A 12,524-nucleotide genomic window follows, 5' to 3' on the forward strand; every position below is an offset into this window, starting at 1 on the left:
TATTATCCCGCGCAACATTTATCGCCTTTTTGTTTGTCGCGCCTGCACACAATTACATTGCGATCGCTGTGCGCCTTCTGGGAAGAGAGCGACGCATCTTCACCCTCTCGCACCCCGTTGATCGAGAACTCGAAACCAGGCACTCGCGGAGCTAGCTTGCGCTTAGCTACTTCTGTGACACCCAATACCGCACGTCGCATACATGTGTGTGTATATTCGTGTGTGTGCGTGAATATGGTGTGGGGGGGACATGGTAGGGCGATCGATACACATGAAACTACGAGCGATATATATATACAGATAAAGAGTGAGAGAAATATATATATGTATATATATATATATATATATATATATATATATATATAGAGAGAGAGAGAGAGAGAGAGAGAGAGAAGTGGATAGAGAAGGTAAGATAGATAAATGTTCTCGGGCTGAACGACTTGTCTCTGCCTAAGATTAATAATCAAAACAAGCTAATATAAACGTAGCCTAGAGAATGTCAACTATTCTACCATCTTCTCTCTATATATGTACGCGCACACGTGTGTGTATGTGTATGTGTGTGTGTGTGGTGTGTGTTACTCTATATCTTCCGCTATTGCACTATTAAACGCCGAATTCCGTATTTCGATATCCTGCGTTAATATGATGCTGGCGAAATATTCATTATATCCTTTATCGAGTGAAGAACTTCAATATCTCTTACGAAGCACACTTGACACTCTTGTCCGCGAGTGTTTAAGAAGCTTTCTATAGAGACCTCGATTAGAAAATTAATAATATCTATTAAACTTCGCAAGAGGATGCGATGACAAGTTCAATAAAGGATTAACGTGATCTCAAAACGATCATCGTTTTGCGATATAGAGCTAATCGAAATAAAATTGAGGTTTGTAACGCCTAATTTAATCTAATCAACATTGATTCATCTAATTGATTCCGCTTCCATCGAGCTCGTCTAATAAATTTATGAGACTATACGAATCTTCTTTTGTCCATCTCGATTGCCCCTGAATCACAAGAGTCGAAAGTTCTGTTAATTAATGATTGGAGAAACTTTTTCAGTTCTGATTTGTACAACTCTATAATAAAAGCATAATAACAAAAGATGCATCGAAAATTAAGATTAAAGAATGAAGATTCAAATTTGATCCAATCAGAGCAAAGAGATCTTTGCTCCTTTTATTTCTAATCGATCTCAAATTCAAATCTTCAATTTTCAATCTAAATCTTCGATGTAATAATTTGATATCGATTTTTCGTAGCATTTAACATTAAGCCAGGCTTACGAAACAAAATCGGGACGATCGGGATCGACGATTTTCTATGCCTAGAAAAACGAACGGAAAAGGAAATTGCCGTGGTGCTTCCTTTTGCAGCAATTATGGGTCTAGGCGCGCGTATAGGGACCGCTTTTCGTGATCTTTCCCCCTTTCGATTATCCAGCGGCAGAGTTTCGCGGCGAGTGGAGTTTACGAGAAAGAAAAAAAAAAAAAAAAAGGAACAGTGTCCTTTTCTTCTTCTCCTTCACCTTTCTCTCTCATGTTAATATAGCGGCACACCACTCAGCAACGCTCAGCCGGCACAAGCATGCAATTCTCAAATATCCTCTACTACTCAATCTTAAAATCACGAAGGCTGCGTGAGTTTCTTTTTTATTTTCAATTTTTTAACTGGTTGGATAGAAGAGTGTGCGTGTAAAAAGATAAAAATTGAAGGATATAAATGCTTGTGTCCGCGAAGTATATATGGTCGGGTATGTTTGTTGGGGGAGATCGGCACCGTTCGAGCCGCATATCGAAGAATATCTTTAAATAATCATGAGAGCAACTGCGAATATATTTTTATAGAGGGGTTCCTCTCTGTTTCCATAAAAAATCGAGGAATATACGTTATATAGTAGTCTCAGCTTTATTTTAGAACCATGCTACGTACAATTCTACGTAACTATATATACTTTAAAGAAAAGTAAAAAAATGTTTCAAGTCATATATTATATGCATACATATATCCATTTTTTATTAATTGCTAATTCGATAATTCTGATATGAGTTTTTTAGCTCGACCTGCCCCGATTATCTATAGTGCACAAAAAACTGTGCATCTCAATATATACAACCAAATAATTAAATTTATCTTTTATTTCTTTTACATATTTTTTATTTAAGACATCAGTAATTTTTTAAACATTACGATCAAAGAGTGCAATCAAAGAGTTCCCGAAATAACGGTGTAAAGGATAATTGGCTGATCTGAAATCTTATTTACAAATATCTTTTTCAAGCTAGAGTCTGTCTCTTTGAACATCAATAAATATCTTTTTCAACGCCGCATTCTCATTTCTTGAAAAGCACTCCTGGAAGTTTTTCTTTATGCTGTTTATAAGACATTCGTCGTTTCGATTTGAATCTCATCCATGTCGTCAAATCCTTTGAAAGCTCTCTTGAACTTTGAAAAAAGGAAAAAATCGCACGAGACCATCAGCTCACGCACGATTTTTCTCTCTTTTTCAGAGTTAAAGAAAATCGTCAAAGGACATCGATTTGACAATGTAGATGAGAGATTCAAACTGAAACGATGACGGTCTTAAATGGAGATAATCCACAAGGATCCTAAAGTTTAAACATTTTTTTACGCACTATAAATATACGTATATATGTGAATATATGTGGATTTGTGCGTGTTAATGCGTGATTGATTTCGTGTCGTTGTACAGCGATATAATTTATCAGGTCTCGAGCAGCAAAAAGTCTCGTGATGGCGAAAAGAAGAAGAGAGAGAGATATAAATAGTATATCATAGGTGTGTCCAGCTAATGGGAGCAAAAAACGAAAGCTGAAAGAGCAAAGGCATGTTAGGCCTTGTGTAAAGCCGCTTTTTTCTTGTTCACACTCGACTATCCCCGATCTGCTTTTGAGCCGTCTCATCTCCCCTCAGTCGCTCGTCCACTATATGTATACGTTCATATAATACTATACTACATCGACACGATCTACTACAATAAGATCAAATGGAGACTATTGAATAAATAAGATAATGCTGTGTGATTTTTCATAAGAGAAAAAATCATAGCCCATATTATAATTTATATTGTTGTGTTGCTCCAATTATTTTCATTATTTTTAGAAAAAAACAATTATAATTCTAATAAACAATTATAATTCAATATAATCCTGAAAAAATAGGATATATCGAAACATCTATGGATGTCGATATTGAAACGACAGAGATTCGTACTTGCATGAAAGAAACTTTTGCGGCGGAAAATTGTAGCATATATTGATATATGTATGTGTATTTGTATGTGTGTGTGTGTGTGTGACAAAATTGTTCTGTCTCTTCGTAATAATTCTGAATAAAATCGTACATACATACGTACGTAAAAAATCACTATGCGATATAATATTGTATTATTTCTCGAGTTGTTTTTGTTTTTATAGTCTAGCGAGAACGGTGTTCGTGTTCTTTTTTTTTTTCAGTTTTTACAAACGTGAAATCACAACAGCGGTGTTTTTTTTTTTTTTTCCCTTTAATGCTATCAACGAATGATAACACAGTGATATGAGATTTTTGCATTTTTCTGGGAACTTTATTTAATATTCAAAACGACATGCATATATCTGTTGATATATCGTCTCTATCGCGATTTGGATTATAATCATGCTATATACATCCCCAAAGAAATAGTAAATCACATTTCTCATAATTAAATCATTGGAAACTGTTACTAAAAAATTGCTTTCATACTAAATCGAAGACTGTATATTATTAAGTGTATTGAAACATAAATGGCTTTATAGCGCGTAGATAATTTGATTGAGCCGAGAGAGCTTTTCAAATAAATTTCACATGAAGCTCTCTTTCTCTCTCTCGCGTGTTTCTTTTTTTTTCAAGTTTTAAGTAAACACTTGGTCCAGTTTTGTTATACAGAAATAAATATATAAAATTATATAATCTATATTATGAAGGATTATCTCTGTATTCCATTATAATAAATCTTTTCAATTGATAAAAAAAACCTATTCTTTCTCTTCTCTTCTCGTTATTTAAAAAAATTTCTAATATGTTTTTTTACGGTATTTTTGAACATTTATAAATACTTTATTTAAAAAAGAAAATATAGAAGTAAAAGGATCGTCAAGTTATACATATATGAATGACGCGACTATTGAACGATCCAACATCGGTTTATTATTGAATGAGCTACATCAATGTAAAAAAAAGGGGGGACAATAAAGGCGAACAATTTTATACAGAGGGAAACACAAAAAAAACGGAATTGTGGCTTCGAGAGATTTCGGGGAGAGTATCGAGACAAGAAACCGAATTAATGAGTAAGTTACACGTCAAAAAACAGCTTATTTCACAGGGGGGGGGGGAGGGTACCCAGAGGTGCATCTGTCAGAGAAAACAACATTCGCCTCGTGCTCGCGCCACTCCGACGATTATTTTCCCACGTGTCGCATTCGCGCGCGCATATCGATATATGTCGGAATCGGGACGTTCTCTTTAATTGAACCATGGATTCGTTAATTCCGTAGCTTGGCGCGGAATTGCGCGCGAATCATCGATCCGTATCGATATTGTCGTGAGCTGGGATATTCTATGAAAGCTTTCAGCGACGATCATTGATGAAACTTATCCGGCTCGTGTATCCACACAAACGTGTATGAAGGTGTGCAAAACGACGATAAAAATCGGCAAAGTCACGTGCGCTTGATAAAAATTCAGCGTGCAGGAAAAACGCATAATAAATATTTGATTCAATCGTAAAGCGAAAAGTTTTTGAGCGCATACGTTCTCTCGAAAAACAGAGAGATTTAGTTGTGCTTTTTCGCCAAGATCACTCCAACTTAGATGGATAATAATGCTCGCGGAAACAGCCGTTAATCGATTACGAAGCCAACTGCGCATTTCACAACAGAGCGGAAATAATCGTCGAAGAAGCTGCCGAGATATCGAGTAAAGGCGTAGCTAGGTATAGTTGTAATAGTAGTGGTGTAAATATATGGTGATGGTGAATTATTCTGGCATTTTTTTTGGCTGAGATTGCATTAAAAAATGTGTGGACAAACGGATGAAAATGTTGAAGTCTGGTCTTGAGAAAGAAAGAGAGAGAGAGAAAGGAAAGGACGGGAGCTTTAGGGCTGAGATCCTTATTTAAAGACAGAATAGGGGGCGAGGGCCAGGGGAGGGGCGGGGGGAGAGTATCAATTGATAAAACATTATGCCACTCTAATGTATAACTACAAGAGGTTCGGAGAAGAGCTTTTTCGAGGCCGTGTCGGTGTATCGGGGCCCGATATCCTACCTTGAAGAGCTGTACGCCAATGACGGCGAACACGAACTGCAGGAGGCTGGTGACGAGGACTATGTTTCCGATAGTCTTTACCGCTACGATGACGCACTGTACTACGTGCTGGGTTCACAACATTAATTCATAATATATATATTCGCTCTTCGGTGAGATGGAAATTATCGCGTTAAACGCTTTTAGCAATCTTATTTTAGCGCGTATTTTCTCGGCGACGAGTTCGAGTAGCTGCTCTCGAGGAAGTCGCGGAAAGCATTGTCGTCGTAGAGAGCGAATCAAAAACCGTATCTCTTTAGCTATGTTTCTTTAATTAAGAATTCGAGATTATTTCTCAATTTCTAAATAAAAGAAGTATTTTTCTAAATGAAAGAACGGCTTTTTAATATTCATGTGCGGAGAAATTGCTACGGAGACTTTTGTTGATCAGTTAGAAAAAAGAAATTGATGATAAATAATATTTGTATCTTGTATATAAAATAAGTTGTTGTCGCGTGATACGAATCCACGGTATGCATGGGAACGGAAATAGCTCGTTTGAGCATTTTTTTTCAAAGTTAGCTCGGCGCTCTTCCACCATTTGTATTGAATAATCGCGACTTCGCATGGCAATCACGGTCGGACTAATGGGAGCGTACTCTTTAATTTAGCTGGCTGTGGACATTACGGTATATTATGCCTTTGGCGTTACTATTACGTTCTACTGTAAGGACGCGTATGCTGTGTGAATCGGGCCGGTTTTAACGGACTTGCGGATAGGTGAGACAAATTAAAGAGATACCTTTAATCCCTTGGCGCGATTGATGGCACGCAGCGGCCTCAAGACACGAAGTACTCGGAGCACTTTGATGAAGGAGAACGCGCCAGTGCTGCAAATATATACATAAAAATATATACGATAAATAGTTGTATTAATATAAAATAAACGCGACGAAAGAAATTATACTCTAAACCTTCAATTAAATGCTTACTTAAATTTAATGAATTATCTAGAGCGTGCTTTATCTTTCAAATAATCAAACTTTTTTCGACGAAATTCTGATCTTCATTCGCAATTCACATAACTTTCATATGATACTATGATATGAAAAATTGCACAATTATAATTATAGATATAAAATAGATATAAAATTATATATAGTATCTTAATGAAAAAATCAACGGATCATAGCTGTATAGATAGTTAAAAAATAGCTTTTCTACATCTTTTACTTTTTACTTGTAAGACTGGGTTAGAAATATTAATATGTAATAAAGAGAAGATTGAATTGTAGCGAAAAATATATATAGATATATACCTGACAGACATGGAAACTAGAGAAGCACAAACGACGAGGAGATCGAGCAGATTAAAAGCCGACCGGCAAAACGCGCCCTCGTGGATGATGAAGCCGTATGAGACCATTTTGAGACAGATTTCAATCGTGAAGACAGTAGTAAAAAAGTAGTCAAAGTAATTCAATATCTGCAACATATCAGTATATACGCCACACTTATTTCATAAATCATTTTTATGTTAATATTTCTCGATAATTCCGCGTTTAAAGTTTCGAGAGAATGGCGTTGCTTAAAAAAAAAAAAATCAACATCTCTCGATTTATCTTTCAACGCAATTAAAATACCTGATTCCTGTCCGACGAAGCACTCAGCGGATCCTCGGCGGCTAACATCGCGGAGGAAATCATAATGCAGATTAGTATCACATTGCTGAAGTAACTGTGATTGCAGAACCAATGGCAGAAGATGCGAAACCTGCGAAACCATCAAAAAGAGACACGATCGAGATAAGCTGCTTGAAAGAGAGACATTCGGAAAAAATTAAGAAAATTTGATTTCGAATTAGCTCTTTCATTTTTATCTTTATTATTAGAAAATAAAAATCTTCAAGAAGCTTTTCTATATACCTATTGGTGTTTGAAAAAATGAAGAATGCCGAACCAACTGGTATCGGTTCCTTTTTAGTGGCCACGCTGTACTCGGACATTCTTCGCGGCCTGGCCGATACTTCCTGTCCGTCATCTGAAAGAAAATTTAATTTTTTTTTTTTTTTAATAACTTTACAAATATTTTATTTCATTCAGTTCAGCATTTCTATATTAGAAATAATTATATCTTAAAATCATTAGATTAATCGCGAAAAATATCTTATCATTTTTTATTATTAATTTCTGAAACAAAAGTAGGAAAATTCATATAATGAAAGCACCTTGCATCTCCCCCTGTTCACCTTCCTCTTCTTCTTCCTCTTCCACTTCTTCATCAGACTCAATATTGAGTCGCACTTTGTGCGTATTCATATCCTCGCTTTTCTCTGATCTATAATCAGCGATAATTAATCAACATAGATTAATGTTCTAAACAAGTTGGCTTTCTTTAAATTGGTATCTTTACAAATTTGACCGTGACATTCTTTAAATTTTATTTGGCATCTATAAAACATATATAGAGAAATATATATTTATATATATTTATTTATTAAAAAATTTATTTTGAAATGTAGTGACACAGATATATGTATATTTACCAAAACATAGTGATGAATAATTATCGAAATATTAATATCTTATCTTGAAACAGATAGAAATCTTCAATTATGTCTTTAGAAAAATGATTTGATTTATAATGACAAGACATTAATGTCTCGATAATTAAAATCTCACTATTAAAAAAAAGTTCACTAAATTTTTTAATAAATTTTTTAATAAGTTAGCAGTATGAGAATTCAAAAATTGCTGACGAAAGGGCATAGTTAATTATGAAGTACCGAGTATTGTTAAATCTTTGAATCGTGATTATCGATTCTTACGAATCCTCCCATGCATTACCGATCATAATAGCATTGTATAAGGAGAGAGGGACACTCTCTAATCTTTCGTCGACGTAATAACATACGCTGCTGTTATTACGAGTTACGCCGCGTTACGCGAGAAAACGCTTACGTTTCTGTATCGAGTGCGGCTTCATAGTCCTCCATTGTCTCGTTAGGATCTTGTTCGAGATCTGTGCCAGCCCCCTCGTCCTCCCCACCGGTCCCCTCGCCACCGTCATCGCCGGCCTCGCCGCTGACTTCGTCCCTTGTCGGTGAACCGCTGCGAGATTTATTTTTCTCCGCCTAAAAGGTAGAAAGGGGAGATTATCTGTCAAGTGATTCGGTCGAAAGCAATCACTAACAATGATCTCGTGCAAAAAGTATTCCGATAAAATACAACAGTGCGTTTTCGAAACTTCAAAGATATAAAGTGTTCATCAAATTAAAATAAACACTGAAATTTTAATAAAAAATGTCTCATTACACAAATTATGATTAATTTTTTTTACTTAATTAATTTATGAATTTGTAATATTAGATATCATCTAGTAATAAAAGATGGGTAAAATTCATACTATGTTTGATTTAGCCGATAAAATTTAGTTTAATTTCAATTATTGTTTTACTTGTGTATTCTTTTTATAAAACGTATTGCAGGAGCACACTTTTCACAATATACAATTTAATAACGTCGGCTAATAAAAATAATCTGTGAAACATATGAAAAATTTGAATAAACAATTGGATTAATACTTTTGTATGCTGAATAATATGAGAAATCATCTATTTCCGCCTAATTAAATTCTATAGTCAACATTATAGATATCTCGATGAGAGATTGATATTATTATATAAGAAGCTCTTGCTACAAGCCGATAAATAAGAACATATATCCATATATATATATACAAATATTATAATATTAAATGATCATTATTGTAGCATCACTTGCTGAATTTACAAATTAATATTATCTCATTAATATTTCTACATATCTATAAAATAAACACGTGTCCATTTGTTTGCATAGAAACGTGAGAATTCTTTTTCTCCATTCCCGTATAAATCGTAAGACGAACGTGATATGAACATTCGTAATAAAAAATTTAATTCGATAGGGAGCAGTAAATTCTTTTATTACCGCGATCTCATGACTGTGTAGTAAGATGCAGCTTGTATTATAAAAGAAAGCCATATACTTTCTTTACTACTTGTTAGACTGCTATTGATAAATAACAGTAGAAATGGTATGCAGCATATTCGATTCGTCATCATATAACTTTCATGTTTTTATTATTAAAAACTATGAAAATGTGTATATAAAAATTTATACATACATTAAATTTATATATCTGTGAAGAAATGTGCGAGAAAAAATAACATTAAAAATATAAATACAATATATATTGAATATGTGTGAAAATTTCTTAAAAATATTGAATACAAAAATTGTATTGTACATTGGATAAAGCAACGAAATATATAACAAATTCTTTATTGTAATTCTTGATGCAACGAGAATTGTATACATTGTACGTTAAAGAAACGTACGTTTTAAAACGGCATAGAATTTCCGCGGCGCATTCGACAGTTTTTCATCAATGTTGTTCCACTTGGAAGTATGATTAATCAGCTTTCGAATTTTATGCCAGTACGGTTTTAAATTACCTTACATAGTAAAATTGCATTGCTTGCGTCGCGTTAAATTGCAACAGCTATACATTTGATAAAAAAAAGTCGCATATATATAACCATTTCTTCAGATATCTCGGTATAACACTCATAATAATTTTTATATCCATTTATTTAAATCGATATTTTTTATATTTATCGTTACAAAAATTACTGCAAAATCTTTACTATAATTCTAACGCGATATTCTTTGATGAGTTTGAAGAGTTAATTTTTTTCTTCAAGAAATTTTTCTAGAAAATATTAAAACTTCGTGTGACTTGTAATTAAAATTTTATTTTAGGATACAACCGACACACGAGTGATCGATGAAATGATCTATCGTTAAAGATTAACGAGATTCTAGAAGACATTGTATTTGATTCTAGACAATATTTGAGGGCGTTTTTTTACACGAGAAGAATGATATTAATTTATCGGACAAATTAATATTATCGGGTCGATCAATTTTATGGGATAGAATCTCGATAAGTTTGATAGTTTCACGCGTGCCATCGTCGATACAACGTACAGTAGAAGAAAATTGAGGCGACGTTCTTTTTATCGTCCTGTACAAACGTTAAACGCGACGCTCATTTGCCAGGATAGGCGTCGTTCTGTCGTCGTCATGCCTTTAGACTCATTCGAGCGAACTCGCATTGTCCAGAATGTGCCTCGCGATATTCATTTCTCGCAAATGCTTTGCGCGACGTAAAAGATATCGCTTCTCTTAAGAGATAAGGCGGCCAAATTAGCCTGCTCATTTATGGAAATCCGGAAGAAACAGATTATTCGGAAGAGTTATAGAATAATCTTGAGATCTTTCAGGAAACGACATAAACGCGCGAATTTATTACTCCGATATTTTTTTTTATATCGAAGAATAGCACATGTGTGTGTGTGTGTGTGTGTGTGATTATACAGGGTGTCCGACATGTAAGTAGCCATAAGTAAACATAATAATTATTGCGAATTTAGCAAAATGGTATAGGACTTTTCGCTTCAGGTTGACCCGATCTATCTCCACTTTTCGTTTGGCTACTTACATGTCAGACACCCTGTATATTTCAATATTATTCATTAATTTTGTGGAGAAATTAAAAAGCGTGATTTTCAATAAACATAAACTACTGTATAAAAAACATTTTAGCATACCATATATATACAGGGTGTATCTGAAATGATGCACTGAACTTTAGGAGCTTATTCGAGAGATCAAAATAAGACTTTTTTTTCTTATGAACATGAGTCCGCAAATGAACCCCTATCCGAGCTAAAATTCGAAAATGTGTGAAATTGACCAAACACTCGCAACTCAAATTTATTTATCTCTCAAAAGAGGGTAATAGGTAACGTCAAAACCAAGGTCAAATAATAAGGCATAAATAACAAGTTCAAATGTAAGTACGGACGAAAATTTCTTTTCTGAAATACAGCGAATTTTTAATTTTTTCCCCAAACTGTAGGGGCCTCTAGCTCAGAGAAGAGTTCATTTGCGGACCCATGTTCATAGGAAAAAAAATGTTATTTTGACCTCTAGAATATGCTCCTAAAGTTTAGTGCATCATTTCAGATACACTCTGTATATATTAATTGCAAAAATTATCACTCTTTTAAGGATACGATTTTTATTAATGAGTCTTTAATTTTGACAAGATAAGAGAGATAATTTCCTCAATATGAAATTCTGACACTTAAATGAATGTAACGAAACATTATGGTATCTATATTGGATTTTCGTCACATCTGAAAAATCATCGACAATCTAATACATTATGTATTACATATATACTATGTCGAAACGAAACTTACCTCTTCCTCAGCCTCCTTTTCGATGGCAGTCAGAGACTCGGCATCAGCGAGATTGTCGACGGCGATAGCCAAGAAGACGTTCAGGAGAATATCTGCATTGCTATCTTTGTCAAGGATCGATTAAAATTTATTGAATCAGGCCGAATCGATATTACATTGAGCGAGCGCGACTTTCGATTAAAAATGCGCGAGAAGAATAAGTGACAATTATTCGTCGTGAATCCGTGTCTTTTCGATAAAGGATACAGTTGCCGCATATGAAGAGGATAATGAAATAAACGCAGGCGAGCACGCCGAAACTGGCGACGCCGCCATAAGCTTGAATACCGACGTACATCACAGCATTCCAGTCCTCGCCGGTTAATATCTGGGAAATGCAGAAATCAAATGAAAAATATAGCAGCCCGAAAATAGAGAGCGAAATCGGTTATATTTTCGCGATGAACAAAGCGATTCAACGCAATCTTTTAAAAATATTTCGCGCTTCTTTCTTTACAGGTCGAATACCTGAAACACGGTGAGCAAACTCTGCCAAAAGCTGTCAAAATTGTGACGCGTCTTTTCCTCATTATCGTTGAAATTGAATTTTCCACCGAAGACCTATTCGAAGAATAAACATTGAAGGAATAAGTCAACCGTGTGTGTGTTTTCGCGTCGCTACGTCTTCGCGTTAAATCTAACCTGCATGCCCAGAAGAGCAAAGATAACGATGAAAAGAAAAAGCAGGAGCAGCAGCGAGGCGATTGATTGTATCGAGTTCAGTAGAGAGGCGACTAAATTCGATAGTGATCTCCAATATCTGCAAAGAGAAAAAAATAACGCATCTTATATCTCGAATGTCAAAGCTTCGAATCTTCCGGAATATTTTTATTACATCGTATTACATCGTGGTATTAAATATCTTTGTGGCTTAATTTTACA

The 12,524-nt window shown here is 34.7% G+C and overlaps 1 protein-coding gene across 9 annotated transcripts in view; it reads right to left on the minus strand.

Annotated features, from left to right (window-relative positions):
- Ca-alpha1d (Ca[2+]-channel protein alpha[[1]] subunit D) overlaps positions 1–12,524 on the minus strand; it is a 63,003-nt gene that overhangs the window by 21,139 nt on the left and 29,340 nt on the right. For 7 of the 9 annotated variants that reach the window (XM_070294766.1, XM_070294765.1, XM_070294772.1 and 4 more), the window contains exons 14-24: positions 12,285–12,402; positions 12,111–12,203; positions 11,850–11,970; positions 11,604–11,695; positions 8,251–8,423; positions 7,518–7,627; positions 7,216–7,330; positions 6,934–7,063; positions 6,610–6,776; positions 6,093–6,180; positions 5,312–5,419 (exon numbers count right to left, since the gene is read on the minus strand). In XM_070294766.1, the coding sequence (XP_070150867.1) occupies positions 5,312–5,419; positions 6,093–6,180; positions 6,610–6,776; positions 6,934–7,063; positions 7,216–7,330; positions 7,518–7,627; positions 8,251–8,423; positions 11,604–11,695; positions 11,850–11,970; positions 12,111–12,203; positions 12,285–12,402 (1,315 nt within the window). The remainder of the gene's footprint in view (positions 1–5,311; positions 5,420–6,092; positions 6,181–6,609; positions 6,777–6,933; positions 7,064–7,215; positions 7,331–7,517; positions 7,628–8,250; positions 8,424–11,603; positions 11,696–11,849; positions 11,971–12,110; positions 12,204–12,284; positions 12,403–12,524) is intronic. The other 2 variants (XM_070294768.1, XM_070294767.1) reach the window with 1 other exon arrangement.

This window comes from Polyergus mexicanus, unplaced genomic scaffold, assembly GCF_030449975.1.
Source record: "Polyergus mexicanus isolate NDT 795.1 unplaced genomic scaffold, iyPolMexi1.0 SCAF_4, whole genome shotgun sequence".
Lineage (NCBI taxonomy): Eukaryota > Metazoa > Arthropoda > Insecta > Hymenoptera > Formicidae > Polyergus > Polyergus mexicanus.